We start from the raw sequence: 21,172 nt of genomic DNA on the forward strand, positions 1-21,172 counted from the left end.
TCAGTTGTTTTAATTGTCATATTTGAATTCAGCACATCAAAATACATTATAAATAGCACATTTTATCTCTGAAGCAGACGACTTCTCAAAAATTGTAGACCAGTGTTATTCATCCTCACTGACATTAAGGACTCCAGTCTATTGTGCCAGCTAAATGGTTCATGAGCATGAAGTTAAAAATCTGTACACATTTATTTAAAAGAAGTACATATTAGAATTGGTTGAGTGATATTTATCTGATAAATGTCCTGAAAATTAATAAAATGACCATTTTTCCATAATTCATCCACCTTATATAATTAAGTCTATTCTTTGTAAATGTGTTTAAATTATTTAGAAATGTATGAAAATCATCAAATTAGTCTTTCATTGAATGTTTTATTTCATATTGGCCGATCCTCATGCACTGCAAAGATGGTTTCCAAGGCTCAAGACACAAGGTATGGATCTGAATTAAAGTTTTTCTCATGTATTCAGTTAGGATTTTACATTGAGATCATTTCTGGTACTTGGATATTTTAAAATATCCAATAATTTTCAGGCTGTAGCAGCAGTGAAAAAAGAAATAGCATTAAAAGCAACGAAGTTGTCACTGATTTTACATTACTGGCACTCAAAACCAGCATGCTTTTCAGCCTTTTTCCATAAAAAAAATTAACCCCTAAAAACAGATCTTGCATGGCAATTTATAACAAAGCAAAGCTTCATTACAGTGTTAAAGGGAGTTATTTATAAATAGGGCCGGCTCCAGCATTTCTGCCGCCCGAAGCAACAAACAAACAAAAAAAAGCCGCGATCGGCGGCGGCAATTGGGGAAAAAAAAAAAAGAAAGCAGTGATCGGCGGCGGCAGTTCAGCGGCAGGTCCTTCGCTCCCAAAGGGAGTGAGGGACCTGCCACCCCCGAATTGCCGCAGGTGCCGCCCCTCTCCCTTGGCCGCCCCAAGCACCTGCTTGTTAAGCTGGTGCCTGGAGCCGGCCCTGTTTATAATAGGACTATCAAGAACTACCAACAGGGACATGCATACATATATATATGTGTGTGTGTCAGTGATCTTGGGAGGTTGTCCATTTGCACCACTATACTAAAACAGCCCATCCAGGAAGAATAACCTATCGAGGAAACTAAAATATAGGGCCTGTCCTGCCAACACTTATACAAGTAACCTTTACTTGTGTGCTATTTCCACTGACATCAGGAGAACTACATGTGAGAGAAAGGATTACTGAATGAGAAAAAAAGATTTTGAAAAAAGCATGTTTGAAATTATAGGATTAAAAAAATGTAGATTAGAAGTACTCTGAACCTTCCAAAGCAATTATTGTTTTTAAGGCATTATGAAAGCTTAGGTTGTGTCTAGGTGAATTTCTAAGAAATATTGCAAGTAAACCTATATTTCTTTGCCAGACATAATTGTGTAAATTATCTCAAAGCCAATACTTATTCCAAAATGCCCTTGGGGAAGGGGGTGGGTGGAGAGACTGCTTAAAAAAAGAGAAAGAGATGGAATTATTATTTCCAGTGCCATTGCTCTGATTTTAAGACTCAGATTTTAAGGCCAGAAGGGATCATCATGATCATCTAGTCTGACCTGCATATTGCAGGTCACAGAACCTCACCCACCCACCCCTGTAATTTACCCATATCCTCTGGCTGAGTTACTGAACTCCTCAAATCTTTGATTTAAAGACTTCAAATTAGAGAATCAACCTTTTACTCTAGTTTAAACCAGCAAGTGACCTTTGCCCCATGAAAGAGAAAAAGGAGAAAAAAAAACCCAGGTACTCGGCTGATCTGACCTGTGGGTGGAAATCCTTCCTGATCCCAAACATGGCAATCCATTAGACCCCGAGCATGCAGGTGAGATCCACCAACTAGACACCTAGGAAACAATTCTATGTAATAATTCAGAACCCTTCCCATTTAGTGTCCCATCTCCAGCCTTTGGAGATATTAGTTCATGGTAGTCACAGATCAGCCATATGCCATTGTAAACAATCTCATCATACCATCCCCTCCATAAATTTAACAAGCTCAGTCTGATAATAAGTTAGGATTTTTGCACCCACTACTTCCCTTGGAAGGCTGTTCCAGAACTTGACGCCTCTGATGGAGAAAAATCATCTAATTTCAAGCCTAAGCTTGTTCATGTCTAGTTTATATCCATTTGTTCTTATGCCAACACTGGCCTTTAATTTAAGTACTGTAATTGCTAATGAGGTTGGCATTCTTTTATAGGGTGAGATTTTGGGTGTTACTGCCACAACTGAGTGATCTCTCCTTGTTTTTCTCTTACTGAGATACTAACCAGTATCTAGGTCTTCTGGCCATGCAAAAAATTACATGGTAGAATATATTGAGTGCTAACAACTTACTTAGAGGTGAAGTTTTATTTTTATTTTTTTAAAGTTCTTACACTTAAAGATTAGATTACCATCCAACCTGCAAGTGTAGCAATAACCAACTTTTACCAAGTGGAACACAGTACTATGGAATGAATAGACAGCTAAAACAATGCCACTGCTGAGCACAATGCATGGAATGACTAGAGCATACTGATTCAAGCCCTGAGGGCAAGGGGTATAACAAGGAAGACAAAAAAACAGGGGAACAGACGATTTCTCCAGTTTAGATATAATGTCATCATGTTATTCTTGTAAACATCAATGGTAGCAAAGGAGCCAATACCTGGAAAAGGGAGTGCTCAGGACAAAAAGAAGCAGTATAGGATGAGCACAGGGTGACACGTTAAAGTTCTGGACATGCATAAGAGGCATCCACAGGGTTCAAAATTTTACAGGGACAGTAACAGAGTGATGATAGGGATCTTGGAATATCCTTCCCAGGAATAGTTTGTGATATTTACCATTTTGTGCATTTGACATGCAAACTGCTCTTCATAAATCTCTTATTCTCCTAAAATTGTAATTTCTGTGGATATTCGCACTGTCAAAAAGCAGAAGAAACCTTAGAGCAGTAATTTATGCATGAATGTCATATGTTTCTGCCTGTCTTATGTATAGACCATATGGCTCAAACAGTACGACTAGCAATAAGGAATACCAAAATGTATAGGTATCCACTAGTGCCCTCTATTTTTCCTCAAGCATAGTCAAACGGAAGATAGTACATAACTTCTTTAGTAATCAGGCATGCACTCTGCTCTCTAAAACTGCTTTGCAAGAATCAGAAATTTCAGGCTGGAAGGGACATTGAGAGATCATCAAGACCAGACTCCTGCACCGAGGAAGGAACAAGTAAACCTAGACCATCTTTGTCCAGCCCGTTCTTAAAAACCTCCAATTATGGGGATTTCACAACCTCCCTTGGAAGTATATTCCAGATTTTAACAATCCCTATAGTTGGAAAGTTTTTCCTAATATCTAACCTAAATCTGCCTTGTTGCAGATTAAGCCCATTATTTCTTGTCCTATCTTCAGTGGACCCTGAGAACAATTGATCACTGTCCTCTTTATAACAGCCCTTCACATATTTGAAGACTTATCAGGCCCCCCTCAGTCTTTACGCAAGACTAAACATGCAGTTTTTCAAACCTTTCCTCATTTGTTCAGGTTTTCTAAACCATTTATCATTTTTGTTGCTCTCCTCTGGACTCTCTTAAAATCTTTCTAAAGTGTAGCACCCAGAATCGGACACAGTACTCCAGTTGAGGCCTCACCAGTGCCATGTAGAGTGGGGCAATTATTTCCTGCGTCTTACATATAACATGCCTTTTATCCACTCTGGCGTTTAGTACGAGCCTTTTTCACAACTGCATCGTATTTGTTGACTCATTCAATTTGTGATCCACTATAACCCCAATTATTTTCAGTAGTACTACTATCTAGCCAGTGATTCCCCATTTTGTAGTCGTGCATTTGATTTTCTCCTTCCTAAGTGAAGTACTTGTTGAATTCAGACCAGGTCTCTAATTTATCAAGGTTAGTTTTAATTCTCACCCTCTCCTTCAAAGTGTTTGAAACCCCTCCCAGCTTGGTGTCATTTGCAAATTTTATAAGCACACTCCTGTACACCATTATCTAAGTCATTAATAAAAATGACAACTAGTACCAGATCCAGGAATGTCCACAGCAGGACTCCACTACATACTCCCTCCCAGTTTGCCCGCAAGCATTGATATCTACTCTTTAAGTACGATCTTTCAACCAGTTGTGCACCCACATTATAGCAATTTCATCTAGACCACATTTCCCTAGTTTGCTTAGGAGAATGTGTCATGTGGAAGTGTGTCAAAAGTCTTATTAAAAATTAAGATATAGCCTGTCTGCTCCCCCCCACCCCATCCACTAGTCCAGTAACCCTGATAAAAGAGGAAATTGGGCTGGTTTGGCACAATTTGTCCTTGACAAATCCATGCTGGCTACTCCTTATAACTCCATTATCCTCTAGGTGCATACAAATTGTTTGTTTAATCATTTGTTCCAGTATCTTTCCAGGTATCATAGTTAGGACGACTCTTCTATAATTGTCAGGGTCCTCTTTCTTCTCCTTTTTAAAAACAGGTACTAATGTTTGCCCTTCTCCAGTCCTCTGGGACCTCACCCATTCTCTAGGAATTCTCGAAAGGTAATTATTAAGGATTCTGAGATGGCTTCAGCTAGTTCCTTAAGGACCCTAAAATGAATTTTATCAGTCGCTGCCGACTTGAATACATCTAACTTATCTAAATATTCTTTAACCTATTTTGGCTTGCATTCCTTCTGCCTTGTTGTTAATATTAATTGTGTTAAGTATCTGGCTATAATTAACCTTCTTAATGAAAAGAGAAGCAAAATAGGCATGCCACACCTCTGCCTTCTTGATATCCGTTATTAGCTCTCCTTCCTTGCTAAGTAGAATGATTACACTTCCCTTTGCCTTTCTCTTTCTCCTAATGTAATTTAAGAACCTCTTATTATTGCCTTTTATGTTCCCTGGTAGGTGTAATTAATTTTGTGCCTTAGCCTTTTTGATTTTGTCCCTACATGCTTGTGCTATTCTTTTGTGCACCTCCTTAGCAATTCATTAATGTTTCTATTTTTTTCCCCAGGTCAGTAAAGAGCACCTGATAGAGCCATATTGGCCTCTTACTAGTCTTCTTATCTTTCCTTCAAATTGGGATAGTTTGAAGATATACCTTTGTCTCTTTGAGAAACTGCCAGCTCTCCTGAACTCCTTTTTCCCTTAGATTTTCTTCATGACACCTTATCTACCTGTTCTCAGACTTTGTTAATATGTTTTTGACGTTTATTGTCCTTATTCTGCTGCTTCTTTCTATCTATCATTTCATGATCACTTTCACCCAAATTGCCTTCCATCTTCAGATTTGCTAGCAATTCCTTCCTGTTGGTCAGAATCAGGCCTAACATGGCTGTTTCCCTCATAGAATATCAGGGTTGGAAGGGACCTCAGGAGGTCATCTAGCCCCTGCTCAAAGCAGGACCAATCCCCAACTAAATCATTCCAGCCAGGGCTTTGTCAAGCCTGACCTTAACAACCTCTAAGGAAGGAGATTCCACCACCTCCCTAGGTAACCCATTCCAGTGCTTCATCACCCTCCTAGTGAAAATGTTTTTCCTACTATCCAACCTAAACCTCCCCCACTGCAACTTGAGACCATTACTCCTTGTTCTGTCATCTGCTACCACTGAGAACAGTCTAGAGCCATCCTCGTTGGAACCCCCTTTTGGGTAGTTGAAAGCAGCTATCAAATCCCCCCTCATTCTTCTCTTCTGCAGACTAAACAATCCCAGTTCCCTCAGCCTCTCCTCATAAGGCATGTGCTCCAGCCCCCTAATAATTTCTGTTGCCCTCCGCTGGACTCTTTCCAATTTTTCCACATCCTTCTTGTAGTGTGGGGCCCAAAACTGGACACAGTACTCCAGATGAGGCCTCACCAATGCCGAATAGAGAGGAATGATCACGTCCCTTGATCTGCTGGCAATGCTCCTACTTATACAGCCCAAAATGCCGTTAGCCTTCTTGGCAACAAGGGCACACTGTTGACTTATATCCAGCTTCTCATCCACTGTAACCCCTAGGTCCTTTTCTGCAGAACTGCTGCCTAACTGTTCGGTCCCTAGTCTGTAGCAGTGCATGGGATTCTTCTGTCCTAAGTGCAGGACTCTGCACTTGTCCTTGTTGAACCTCGTCAGATTTCTTTTGGCCCAATCCTCTAATTTATCTAGGTCCCTCTGTATCCTATCCCTACCCTCCAGTGTATCTACCACTCCTCCCAGGTTAGTGTCATCTGCAAACTTGCTGAAGGTGCAATCCACGCCATCCTCCAGATCATTAATGAAGATATTGAACAAAACCGGCCCCAGGACCAACCCTTGGGGCACTCCGCTTGATATCAGCTGCCAATTAGACATGGAGCCATTGATCACTACCCATTGAGCCCGATGATCTAGCCAGCTTTCTATCCACCTTATAGTCCATTCATCCAGCCCATACTTCTTTAACTTGCTGGCAAGAATACTATGGGAGACTTTATCAAAAGCTTTGCTAAAGTCAAGGAATAACATGTCCACTGCTTTCCCCTCATCCACAGAGCCAGTTATCTCGTCATAGAAGGCAATTGGGTTAGTCAGGCATGACTTGCCCTTGGTGAATCCATGCTGACTGTTCCTGATCACTTTCCTCTTCTCTAAATGCTTCAGAATTGATTCCTTGAGGACTTGCTCCATGATTTTTCCAGGGACTGAGGTTAGGCTGACTGGCCTGTAGTTCCCCGGATTCTTCTTCTTCCCTTCTTCCTGGTTACTTCCTCCACTTTATGAAACAAAAAGTTGTCCCCAGTACATTCCAATAAGTTCTTGGAAATCGTGTTTTGCCATAATTTTAAATATATCTGGGTAGATAAATTTCCCATTACTACCAGGTCTTATATTTGGGATATTTCTGTTTGTTCAAGAAATGCCTCATCATCTTTCTGATTTAGTAGTCCTCTACCATGACATGACTCCTATTTTTTTACCCCTTTTATCTTTACTGAGGGCACGTCTTCACTACCCGCCGGATCAGCGGGTAGCAATCGATCTATTGGGGATCGACTTATCGCGTCCAGTGAAGATGCGATAAAATCGATCCCCGATGGCTCTGCCATCGACTCCGGAAATCAACCGCGGCAAGAGGCGGAAGCGGAGTCAACGGCGGCGCGGCAGCGGTCGACTCGCCGCCGTCCTCACAGCCAGGTAAGTTGACCTAAAATACGCAACTTCAGCTACGCTATTCACGTAGCTGAAGTTGCGTATCTTAGGTCGACCCCCGCCCATAGTGTAGACCTAACCTCAGAGATTTTCAACTGGTCTGCCGCTCACCACCTTCTGGACCTCAGAACAAGTCTATATATTCTTGATGTATAATGCAACACCTTCTCCCATTTTATCTAGCTTGTCCTTCCTGAACAAGCTGTGATCCTTTATACCAATATTCTACTCATGAGACTTATACCATATCTCTGTCTTAATTGAAGACTATTAAAAAATATTAAAGGCCAGAAGTGACTTCCTGCATAACACAGGTCAAAGAACCTCACCTAACAATTTCTGCATCAAGCTTCTTACTTCTGTTTGAACAATAGTATTTCATCTAGAAAAATACCCAGGCTTGATTTAAAGGCTTCAGTGATGGAGAATCCACCATGTCCTTAGGTGTTGCAATAGTTATTTATTTTTGCTGTTAAAAATGTGCACTTTACATCTAATCCGTATTTGTCTAGCTTCAGCTTTCAACCATTGGATCTCATGTATTTTTTCTGCCAGATTAAGAAGCCATCTACTATTAGAAATGTCTTCCCTATGTAGGTATTTGTAGATCATGATCAAGTTACTTCTTAACCTTCTCTTGGATAAACTACATAGATGGAGCTTCTTAAAGTCTCTCATTACAAAGCATATTTTCCAGACTTCAAATCATTCTTGTAGCTCTTCTAAATTTTTCAATAATGAAGTAGTTTCTGAAAATTCAGGTCTGCAAACTTTCCAAATGAGTGCTCTGTCACTTGAGTTCAAGTACTGGCTGCATGGTACAAGACAAATGAGGAGGGTCTTTTCTATTTTACCCACCTCTCTTTAGAAGTGGCAATGAAATGAGATAGGTTAGCATCCTTTAAATCGCTTCATTTACATCTTAGATCCATAAATGTCCATAGAGAAGGCCTATTCATTGGAAGAGCAGTGACCCTGATAAAGTATAAATGAATAGAGCTAGGAGGAAAACTGTTTCCATCCCATGAGAATTTGGGATTTTGGGGAAAAAAATCCCATACTGAATCAGGCAAAAGTCAAAAAACCCCAAAGTTTTCATGAACTAAAAATCCAGAACATTCGTTTTAGGTTAATCAAAATGTTCAGATAATTTTGAAGTGTTTCATTTCAATCTCAAACTTTTTTTCCTTCTTTCAGGGTAAATTTTCTAAAATTTTGAAATGAAAAGTTTTTTCAACTCAAAAAACCGAAAACTTTCTGGATTGACAATATTAAAATTTGATAGTCTCAAAATATGTTACTTTAACTGAAAATATTACAAGTCTGGTATTTTGTTGACCCCAACATTATTTCGTGAACAGTTTCAGTTTATACAAAAAACCCTTTTTTTGGAAAATTCCTGACCAACTCTACAAATGAATTCTTTCACAGATGCCTCTCCATACTCTGTTATGAAGACAATACAAACTGCAGTAATAGAAACATATGATATTTCATCTAAGATCCTTTCCATCCCCATCTGCCATGTCACCTGTAACTAAGGACTCAACTGATTAACACTTAATTAGGAGATCTGTTCTTTACATAAACTTATATTGATTCATTGAATTTATCAAGAGAACTGCATTTCACTCTGCCTCCCTCCAGTCCCCCTTATAATTGAGTAAAAATAACAAAGCCATGGCTAAGATAACTTAGATGAGCCTAGGAAAGCAGAAATACAAATGATTAGTAACCAACCACTACCACTAAAATCCACCAATGTCTCCCCTGGAGCCAACCTTTCACTGAAAAGTTACAAAAACACTTTTCCTGCAGAAACATGAGAAGCTTTAGCTGAATGCTCAGGGAGAGGACTAGCTTGAGGGAGAGATAGCTCAGTGGTTTGAGCATTGGCCTGCTAAACCTAGGGTTGTGAGTTCAATCCTTGAGGGGGCCACCTAGGGATCTGGGGCAAAATCAGTACTTGGTCCTGCTAGTGAAGGCAGGGGGCTGGACTCGATGACCTTTCAAGGTCCCTTCCAGTTCTAGGAGACAGGATATCTCCATTAATTTTTTTTTTTATAACAACATTTCCCTCATCTAAGTGGTAGCTATGCAAAAAGAGGCAATAATCACATTCTTGTGACAGGAGGTAGAAATATTCTATGTTTAGTTCAAATTGTGAAAAAAGCTACAAGAGCCTTCTGTGCTGATATATGAACTAGAGGTAATGTATAGTGGTCACCCAAATTTCATGCTTGATTAGTTTGTATTCAGAAAGAAACAAAGTTGTTTCAATTTGTTCCCTACTGGAGTAAAACTCAGAGGCCAAGTATGGTTTTTTGTAAGTTTTAACTGCTTCTTACCTAAATTTGGAGCTGAACTGAATGAAATACCAGGCAGTCAAATGATTTGCCCAAGACAACAGAATCAGTTGCCCAACAGACACTGTACATGCAAGATATTCCTGGGTACCATTCAGTAGCTTTAACTACTAGATTTCAGTTCTACTTCTGCCAGGTGTACTCTGTCCCACGGGGTTTTACATGGACAGTGCCACAGGACCCTCTGTTGCTTAGTGCAGTTTTTGGGTCACTGTTTTTTGTGACAGTGTGCTGTACCTCCCTGTGTGATACCAAGTGGCAAGACACAGCAAGCCATGAAAGAAAGAGACAACATGAAGGTGACTCTTCCCACCTCACCCCCATTCCAACTGCTTGCAGGACACAATATATTTTGAAAAGGAAACCTCTTTTATTGTGTTTGCATTCAAAGAAGTGATGTCCTTAAGTTGTGCCTTGAACTGAACTATCTTGCTAATCTAGCACTGAATTTATAATAAATCAATGAGCAAAAATTAAGCTGCACTCTGACAGGGAATTCACAAGAAAAGGCTGTTTCAGATAAGGATAATTTACATAAAGGAGTATTTACATAAAGAGCTTTGCACAGTATATGTGCAAAAGGAAGGCGGGCGGAGGGAAGAGAACAACCCAGCAGCGTTGAATAGGATTCGGCATAGAGTTTTATTTTGAAATTAGATTCTTCACCAGTGCCATGATGAGACATACACAAACCCAAAGATAGAAAGGAGAAGTGTTTGGTTTTTTTAAATCTTGGACTAAACTAATTACAATGTTATTAATTGATATATATAATTTAACAAACAGGGACATAAATGCATGTGGGTGAGCATGGTGATTGTCAGCTTGTGAAAGATACTGTTTTGTTCTCCAGGAATCAATTTATAGCCTCCGTACCTTCACAAATACACAATTCCCTAGGAATAAGGAACTTACTATACTACACTTCCACAAGTTATTACCTTGAATGCTTCTTTTGAAGAAGGCCTTACAGCCCTCGCAAGACCAGACTCCATAATGGTAGCCTGAAGCATAGTCATTGCACACAGCACAGTAGCGGGTTTCCTTGGTGGATTCCATGGACAGACTGCCCTTTTCACTGGTGCTGGACATCCTCTCCCTGCTCCCTTGTCGCCTGTTATCCGAGCTTGGCCTGTAAAATGAACATTCAGTGAATTTATTGACATTAAAAAGTCTCATTCCAGCTGCTAAGCTACATTAAAAGATATTAAATACTTTAACATTACTTTTACATGTAAGCAATTGCCTCAGACATGTTATATGATCACAAGGAGGAAAAGGAACAGGAATGGAAGTGATTTGTGGGATTGCAAATGAAAGGGAATGTGGTCAGAGAGACACTGTTGAGATGTGGTCCGCACTATGAAAATATTGAAGAACAAGACTGCTTTGAGAAATGGAATGCAACTAGCTGAGACAGAATCATGAGACCAAAAATACTAAAAATTATTTGGCATACTATTTAACATACTAACCACTTACCAAAAATAAGTTTATTTAATTTTCAATTCTTGAACAGATGCCAGTTATCTTACCAGGATCACATGACCTTGTCCTAGCCAATTACATTGTGTTTCTGAATCTAACAAGTTGGACCTTCCTCCAGGTTTTACTTTTAGGTGCGGACATGTTGTCCTCTTCCCCACTTTGAGTGCAGCAGGATTCCCTGTTTTTTTATTAATGAGGCATCTGGCACAAACAGGAACTTCAAGCTTCTAAGCCAAAACTCCCCAACAATTCTCCAAAGATTCCTGCTCTTAAATGCCATCTTCCTTTCATGCAGCTAAAATTACTCCCCAACATCTGCTGCCACTCCTCCCAAGTATCCATATCAGCCAAAACTTCGTGGAAGCATTCCTATGCCACTCCCAAATGCTACCTGTCAAAACTCTTATGCCTTCTGTGCCCAAATTAAATTCATTGACATTCAACTGCTTAGAATGGATATCACTTATAGAAATCATAAGACATTGTCATGTTAGCATATTCCAAGCAACTTTCCCTGAATTATGCCAACAATCCAGTTTAAACAGCATTTTTGAAGTCAAGCGAAAGCTTTTGCCTCAAGCCCTGTGTTCCAGTTCATTTTGGACTCTTCTTTTAATATTCACCTGTGGTTTATTTGTGACTTGTGTAAGTTGAAAACAGCTGTGAACAGTGAAATGCTGACATGGTAGAACTCTGGCTTTTTGGAGGTTCTAGAAAGTGGGGAGGTGACAGAATTCCTGACACCATAAGTATGACCATAATATGCAAAGTAACATTCATTTGCATATTTTGGATACTATTAAAATTTAAGAGGAGGAGGGAGACCTCCCTCCCTAGGTCTACTTTTAACCCTTTCCTGTTTTTCCCATCATTTTATTGTCCTTCATTGCTTTGATTTCTCTCTTTGAAGCTGTTTTACCTCAATGTCTCATTTAACCACATCCCTTTTACTGTATCACTTCACTACTTCTTCTCCCATGTTGCCTGGATTTAGAAATAAGCAAAAGAAGCTGATCACTAATCAAACCTGCATTTTTGTACTTTCCCTGTACCCTTCCACCACAGCCGCAAAGATGCCAGACCATCCCTTTCCTTCCAACACATGGAGCTGCTAATACCATCACATAGTGGAGGAGAAGAGACATCTCCACACTTCAGTCTTCGCTGCTTTTTTTGAAATTCCCAACCCTCCCATTGTTTCCTGGTATGAGGGAGGGGATGGGACCCACTGGAAAGGGGAAGTATCTCACAGCAGCAGGGCCAGTTCGGAGGAGAGGATGGTTCTGGCAGGGGAGAGGTGGACTAGCTTGGACTTATAAACAGAATTCATGGCCTAACTCTGCCTCATTATGATCAAAGATCTTCCCTCTTGTCCGCCAGCCCCAATAGCCTCAACTTAACTCAGGAAATTAACAGCCCTCCAGGGTAGGACTTTTTGAAGTTTTCAGTGTTTTAATTCCAATGAAAAGCAAAAATAAGCTAACAAAACACCTTTAGCCACATTTTAACAAGGATAACCTATACACCAGTTTAGGTGAATGAGACTATACACTTAACTATTAATCAAAATGATTAATGGATTTCAAGCCTGGAAGGAATCATTGTGATCTAGTCTGACCTCCTTCTAGAGACCATATAACTTCCCCAAAATAATTCCTAGAGCGTATATTTTATAAAAGCATCCTATCTTGACTCAGAAAGTGTGGAAATGACAGAAGTGTTGAATGACTTTTTTGTTTCAGTTTTCCCCAAAAAAGTTAGTCGTGATTGGACATCAAACATAGTGAATGCCAGTGAAAATAAGGTAGGATCAGAAGGTAAAACAGGGAAAGAACAAGTTAAATGTCTTCAAGTCACCAGCGCCTGATGAAATACTCAAGGAGCTGACTAAAGAGATATAAGTCATTAGCGATTATCTTCAAAAAGTCATGGAAGATGGGAGAGATTCCAGGGATCAGTTCTGGGTCTGGTTCTGCTCAATATCTTAATCAATGATTTAGATTATGGCATAGAGAGTACACTTATAACATTTGCGGATGATACCAAGCTGGGAGGGGTTGCAAGTGCTTTGGAGGATAGGATTAACATTCAAAATGATCTGGCAAACTGGAGAAATGGTCTGAAGGAAATAGGAATAATTTTCAGAACAAATGCAAAGTACACCAATTAGGAAGGAACAATCAGTTGCATACATACAAAATGGGAAACAACTGTCTAGAAAGGAGTACTGCAGAAAGGGATCTGGGGGTCAGTGAATCACTAGCTAAATATGAGTGAAAAGCGTAACAGTTGCAAAAAAATAAAAAGTGAACATCATTCTGGGATGTATTAGCAGGAGTGTTGTAAGGAAGACTTGAGGAGTAATTCTTCCACTCTACTCCATGCTGATTAGGCTTCAACTGGAGTATCAGGAAAAAAGTGGACAAATTGGAGTAAGTCCAGGAAAGAGCAAAAAAAATGATTAAAGGTCTAGAAAAATGTGACTATGACGGAAGATTGAAAAAAAAAGGATTTGTTTAGTCTGGAGAAAAAAAAAAGACAGAGGGGGCAGGATAATAGTTTTCAAGTACATAAAAGGTTTAGATGGAGAAGGGAGAAAATTATTCTCCTTAACCTCTGAGGATAGGACAAGAAGCAATGGGCTTAAATTGCAGCAAGGGTGGTTTAGGCTGGACACTAGGGGTACGCCGGATCGGTGGGTAGCAATCAATCCCCGAACGCGCTCCCCGTCGACTCTGGAACTCCACCAGGGTGAGAGGTGGAAGCAGAGTCGACGGGGGAGCCGCGGCCATTGATCCCGCACCATGAGGATGGGAGGTAAGTCGATCTAAGATACGTCGACTTCAGCTACGCTATTCTTGTAGCTGAAGTTGCGTATCTTAGATCGATCCCCCCCCCCCCCAGTGTAGATCAGCCCTAGGAAAAACTTCCTGTCAGGGTGGTTAAGCACTAGCATAAATGGCCTAGGGAGGTTGTAGAATTTCCATCATTGGAGATTTTTAAGATCAGGTTAGTTAGACAAACACCTGTCCATGATGGTCTAGATCAGGGTGGGCAAACTTTTTGGGCCGAGGGCCACATCTGGGTGGGGAAATTGTATGCAGGGCCGGGGCAGGGGGTTGGGGTGCAAGATGGAGTGCGGGGTGGGTGTGGGGGGGGGGGTGGAGGGGGCAGGAAGGGGCTCAGGGCAAGGGATTGGGGCAGAGGAGGGGTGCGGAGTGTATGAGGGGGCTCAGGGAAAGGGGTTGGGTTGCAGGAGCGGTGCGGAGTGCAGGAGGGGGCTCAGGGCAGGGGGTTGGGGTGTAGGAGGGGTGAGTCAGGGGCTCAGGGCAGGGGGTTGGGGTGCACGGGGTGCAGGATGCAGCAGGGAGCTCAGAGCAGGGGGTTGGGGTGCAGGAGGGGTACAGGTGTAGGAGGGGGCTTATGGCAGGGAGTTGAGGTGTAGGGTGCAGGAGGGGTTCAGGCTCCGGCCCAGCGCCGCTTACCTAAAGCAGCTCTGGGGGTGGCAGCGGCGCGGGGCCGGGGACAGGGCAGGCTCCCTGCATGCCTGCCCTGTCCCTGGCCCCGCGCCGCTCCAGGAAGCACTGCAGCCCCTGCGGGAGGTGGGGAGGAGGTCTCTGTGTGCGCTGCCCTTGCCGCGCCTCCAGGTACCTCCCCCGAAGCTCGCATTGGCCGCAGTTCCCCGTTCCCGGCCAATGGAAGCTGCGGGGGGCAGTGCCTGGAGGCAAGGGCAATGCACAGAGCCCTCTGCCCCCCCGCCCCGGGGCCGCAGGGATGTGGTGCCAGCCGCTTCTGAGTGCGGCGTGGGGCCCACGGCACCACAGGGGGAAAGCCTGCGGGCCGGATCCAAAGCCCTGAGGGGTTGGATGCAGCCTGCAAGCCGTAGTTTGCCCACCCCTTGTCTAGATAATCCTTAGTCCTACCATGAGTGCAGGAGACTCGTGCAGGACTAGAAGACCTCTCAAGGTCCCTTCCAGTCCTATGACTCTATGAAGCTAAACAGATTGAGCTCCTGGAGTCTATCACTATCAGGCATGTTTTTTAATCCCTTGATCATTCTCATGGTCTTGTCTCTAAACCCTCTCCAATTTATCAACATCCTTCTTGAACTGTGGTCACCTGAAATGGAACAGTATTCCACCAGCAGTTGGACCAGTGCCAAATGCAGAGGAAATTAACTTCTCTGTTCCTACTTGAGATTCCCCTATATATACATCCAAGCAGCCCTTTAGGCCACAGCATTGCACTAGGAACTTCTGGTCAGCTGATTAGTCACCATGACCCCCAATTCCTTTTCAAGGTCACCGCTTCCCAGGATAGAGTCCCCTATCCTGTAAATATGACTTACATCCCTTGTTCCTGATGCATACATTTACATTTAGCCATCTTAAAAACACAATGTGTTTGCAAGCAGTTTACCAAGTAATGTAGATCAGCAACCTATAGTATTCATTATTTCCCACTCCCCCAATTTTTGGGTCACCTGCAAACTTTATCACTGATGATTTTATGTTTTCTTTCAGGTAAAACACTGGATAAAAGTGTTAAATAGCATAGAGCCAAGGACCAATCCCCGCACCCATTCCGTGATGATTCTCCATTTACAAGTACATTGAGACCTATCTGTTAGCCAGTTTTAAACCCATTAAATGTGTGCCAGGTTAATTTTATATCATTCTAAGGTTTTTTTGAAAAACTAAAATACTGGGTGTTATCAAGTCAAATGTCTTACAGAAGTCTCGGTATATTACATCAGCGCTATTACCTTTACCAAGCAAACTTGTAATCTCATCAAAAGAAAAAGGTGGAAAATAGATCTTGTCAAACTAAAGACCCATGCTAATTGATATTAGTTATATTACCCTCCTTTGAGTCTTATTAATAGAGTCCCACAATAGCCACTCTGTTATCTTGCCCAGTTTTGATGTGCTTTCCATCAGCTTCCCTCATAATAGAAAAAAGCTGCAAGAGAGAAACCCAGTGGCTCAGCTTTGGGGATTCCTACAGCTGTGACTCACCCATAGGAATGCTCAGTTTCTACACACAAACTACTGTTAACAGAAGAAAAAGTGGGGTTAAGTGTTTCATTGCTGTTGCTACATGCCAATCAGATCTGAACTACTTGTTCCAAATACCCTGGTTCCTGACCTACTAGCAAAGTTCAAATGTTTGCCAACAACTCCAATTCAGCTGTACAGGGCTTCCTGCAGTTAAGTACAAGTGATTTTTTTAAAAAGGTTGCAGTAAAAGGCATCATTATCCCAGCAAACATTTGGAGATCCTCAATCATCAGGGTAGCCTACCAAACCATTTGAGATCAAATCACCTAAGTCATTTAGGAGCCTAAATCTTATCGATAGGCTTTGGACCAGGCCCTATTCTCTATATTGTACGTTCACACTGAGGTCACAAAGCAGTGTCCTACTCTGAACATACGTTTTTATAATGGCACTGTCACTGGTTCCCACATTTGAAATAGGTTAGGATTTCCCAGTGGCTCTGTGAACGTAGGTAGAGTTTTTCAAAGGTTCACTTTCATTAAGAGCCTCACTAACAAATACATAGTCATAAGGTTCTTTCTTCATTGTGTTCTTGATAGGATAGGGAAGATTTTATTCTTTATCAAAATGTTTATATCATTTCTGGAAAATGCATGAATAAACTGAAATATTGCAACAGTCCACTTATCTTGTTAGTTACAGAATGTACAGCTAAGACCCAAACGGAAAAAAGAATGCATGGGATGGAGATTAGAGTGAGTCAGAAGTTAAGGCTGTATGCACCTGACATGATACTCACATATTAATAACAAGCATTTTTTCCACCCCACAATTTGTGATTAATCCATCTTGATTTGCATTCAAAATTATATCTACAAATCTGAACTAATACCTTTACACGTTATTCTTTTGCCTCCAAGCATTGGTGTCTCAAGATACTTCCTTGAGAATTCACCACAACTGAATATGAATATGTATACCCGAACAACACAACTTCTGACATATTTCCCATTGCTTTTGACTCCTCATAAACACTTTATGGGTGTGGTTTAAGCTGTTGTAACATGAATATCGTATCTGAAAAAGCCCCAACAACCTACTGCTGAATCTTGCTAATTCACATGAATGACTGTGGAGACCCATGGCAAATTAATAAATTTTGGAAAATACAAATAAGCAAATACTTAAAGTGGAGATAATGCAGCACGGAATATGCTTTGTTTATTTGACTAGTGTAGTTTAATTATTTATTTAATTTATATAATTTATTTAATTATTTATATAAATACATTTCAAGGTATACTAGACATGTAATAAATAGTAATACTTTCTGTAGTATAATTTGCAAGTATAATGGAATTTTAACATCACACTTCTCCACTGCACAATTTTAGCAGAGATGTGGGATCAGAACATCTTTGTGTGCAAATTTTAGGGTGTGCAGATTAACCAAGGATTGTTAGATTTTCCAGATTTTTTATGAGATAGAAAGAGTCCTCATATGGCTCTTAAACTGGGTTAATGTGGGCCTCAGAGACCAGTTATGCTATCGGGATGCACCTGGAGGGTGGGCCAGACTTAATTTAGAATGAGTCCCAGCTAGGTGATTACTTTAAACAGAGGAGGTTTAGAGCAGAAGGGGGCTGTACTCCCAGAGAAACTCTGCAGTCACTCCCTGGGAAAAGAGAGAGAGAGACCAGAAAGCTCAAGGAAGCGTCTCAGAGGAGGAGGAGGCGGCAAGTGTCCTATCTCCAGGAAGCAGGCTGAGAAGGAGAAAGGGAAATAGAACAGACAGGCTTCTCCAGGGGCAAACTGGAAGCCTAGCTGAGAGTAGGGGTGCCAATTTTGGTTGGATGTATTCCTGGAGACTTAATCACATGGCACAATCTTTAATTCAAGATTAATCTTTAATTCCTGGAGACTCCAGGCCAATCCTATCTGACATGGGCACCCTGATGACCTGCAGCCTGCTTGAACTCCTGAGTGAGCGGAGGAGTGTACCAGGACCTGCATCAGGGGATTGACATAGGCACAGAAGGGCAGCCTAGAAGCAGCAGGGCCACACCTGTGGCAAGGGGGCTGCCCGCAGAGCGGAAGGTTTGGTTTTGTATACATTTTTAGGTGGACTTTGGTAAAGGATTTAGGTAAAGTCTGTGGCCCCAGAAGGGGCAGGACTCTGTAAAATGATCTGGCTAGAAAGTCAGGATGCTCTTATGGCCAGAGTTGGCCGAAGGACAGTGGGGGAAACTGAGGCAAAGGTCACTGCAATGCCACATTCATCCAAGAGGGGGGAGTCGGGGCAAAAACTTTCTACATTACCTCAATATCCTGCAAGCCATGAGACAGTAATGGATCCAAGACAACACTTGGACAGAACCAAAGAAGAAATTCTCTAAAATGAGTTACTTTCAGAATAGTCTTACATCACATCTCATATTAAAAGTTGCTACATATATCATAGCTATGAGATTTAGCTGGAACAGCTATGAAGGTAGATCTCCTTTGATTTACAGGACCCTCCCCATGGATTAATTCTTCTATATATAAGAAAACCTCTCTTCTGGAGCATACAATCTGTTTATGGCGTTCGGACACTGGATGGCATTGATACATGAGGAAACCAGTCTACTCCTCCTCAGAGATATGGAAACATCGGCAACTGAAAGGATGTTATACGACTGAGGCTACAAAAATGAGTTTTCTTCCAGTTGTAGTACAAGAATGGTGGATCTATCACTTCCTACATCTAGGATCTACAAAATTTGAGAAGAAGCGATCCAACCTTGAGCTTCAAAACTAACTTGGGAAACTAAGAAGAAGAAGAAAAAAAAACCCTTATCAACTGACTAGAACAACATATCTGAAAATATATACAAACACACCATAGATGTATATACTAGCATTATCCAATATTACATTCTCCAGTGGATTTACTGAACCCCAGCTGGTTAAACTTTATGGGGCTAGTACAGGAAGACAAATGCTGGAGATGTGATTCAGATAAGGTAATGCTCAAAGCATGCTCTACTACAGTACGCTTTGGGAGGAATTCATCAGAAGACTGGAATTGCTACTGAACTACAATGTAGACATTGCTCTTTCATTTATTTACTTACTTAGATATCCACTGCATCTATGTGCAAATTCTACATGTATTGCATATTTTATTGTACTATAAATCTCTTTTTTTTCCTAAAAAAAAAAAGATTTATAGTACAATAAAATCTTAAAAACAAATTTCCAGGAAAGCCAGACGACACAACCAACCCAAAGGCACCCTCCAATATTAGACTCTCCTTCCTGGCTTCCCTCCCCAGAAACATCACAGCTCAAACATCCCCTTTAGAAAGAGTCTAGGAAAAATAACTGTGTCCTGCAGCTTGTCGTAAGAGTCTCATAGCCAGGCTCTGGTATGCCACAGTGGGAAGCAAACTGCAGTGCCACAGACCCCTCACTCCACACCAGAAATATGCTGCTGCCAGCCCCTCCCACTTATTGCAGAGGAGTGTTGGCATGAGCTTTGCATAATCACAACCATCAAAGCATCACAGGAGGAGATAGACAGTCTCTGGGTAAAGAGGACACAACCCAGTTACAGCTTTAAAGTCAAAAGCAGTTTCTTGAATTTCACCCAGAACTCAATTGCTAGCTAGTGCACATCATGAAGCACAGGTGCAACGTGCTCCTCGCAAGAAACTACATTCTGCAGTAGATCCAGTTCTGAATGATTTCAAGGGTAGTCTCGTGAAGAGCACATTGCAACAATCTAACAGAGAGGTGTCAAAAGCACTGATGACATCACCATGTCCAAAAGATAAGGGCACAGCCTTTTTGTCACCATGCAACACTAGTCTTCTCTACACTCTTTGCAAGTGGCAAATGGTAACAAACAAACCAGTTTGTAGGGGAAGGGGGGGGAGGAAAGGCCAACCAAATGACCCAGAAAGTAAAAACCAAACATAGCATGGAATTTGTGACTGAAAATTAAAGCTTCCCATTTGTGCGTAACAATAAATTTGGCATTATTTAACTTGAAAACCTTCTCTGGAGCTGTAGCATGACCAGATTATATACAATAGGAGATGGGGACAAGCCACTGCTCTCCCCGTCCCTGACTCCATTTTACAACTCCCTTCTGTAACAGGCTAGCAGAGTCTACTCAGAAACCCTCTGATTAGCAGGTTACTTCGGCTGACTGACAGAGACAGGTAGAGCTTGTCTATACCCTGGCTATACTAAGGATTAGTCTCTCTAGGCAAAGGGATGTAGGGTCTGAGTTGGAGAAGTTCTGCAGTAAAACCCTAGGAACAACCTAGTCTAGGGGAGAGGGAGGTGACTTAGTCTGAGTTTTGTGTTATGTTATTGTTATTTCAACTGCCAATTAAAAAAAAAAAACCAATCCCAGGAAGAGGGGTCAGTTTGGGCTCTAACCCAGGATCCCGGTGTCCTGTGCTAAAGTGAGATAGGAATTCAGCCTGTTCACAAACCTAAAGACATCTAAGATAAGAGGGAGGGCAGGTCCCAGAGTAAGGGAACCCTTGTTAGAGGGAGTGAGGGAGATGCAAGTTTGTGGGATTCCCAGCTTTGAAAACAAGACTAGTCCACATTTACAAGACGAGATTGAAGTTCACACGCATCAAACCCGAAACCAAGACCCCTTTCAAGTGTAACTGAAGTTGACTGGGAATATTTTGTACAGTTGTATTAATCATTAGTATGGTATTGGTCTACTCTCCAAAATGGAATTAATATGAGTCTAGAATATCAATTTCCATTTGATATATTAAAAAAGGTCATGCTAAGTGATCTGGACAAAATTAAACTTTTTTATAAAGTGAGGGTGATTTTACAAAAATGGAAACTAGCAAATAAATTAAATGGTAATCTGAGATGGAAGATTTAGCCAGACTGACAAAATTACTTTCTAGCTAAAAGCAAAAAAGGTAGACTTTGAAGAGATACCCTCACAATTTTTAGCATTCTAATTAAACTAATTGTAACAACACGTATCAAACAGCAAAATAATATGTAATAGCCATGGAAGTGGCATCTAGTGAGCAGAGGCTGGCAACCAGGATTCCTTGATTTGGCTCTGTTTCATTGTCAACT

At 41.3% G+C, this 21,172-nt stretch overlaps 1 protein-coding gene across 1 annotated transcript in view; it reads right to left on the reverse strand.

Moving 5' to 3' along the window:
• Positions 1-21,172, reverse strand: part of ESR1 (estrogen receptor 1) — a 177,462-nt gene that overhangs the window by 125,428 nt on the left and 30,862 nt on the right. Inside the window, exon 3 of the mRNA XM_026649757.2 lies at positions 10,517-10,707. Coding sequence (XP_026505542.1) covers positions 10,517-10,707 — 191 coding nt within the window. The remainder of the gene's footprint in view (positions 1-10,516; positions 10,708-21,172) is intronic.

This window comes from Terrapene carolina, unplaced genomic scaffold (assembly GCF_002925995.2).
Source record: "Terrapene carolina triunguis isolate 2854851 unplaced genomic scaffold, T_m_triunguis-2.0 Scaffold85, whole genome shotgun sequence".
Lineage (NCBI taxonomy): Eukaryota > Metazoa > Chordata > Testudines > Emydidae > Terrapene > Terrapene triunguis.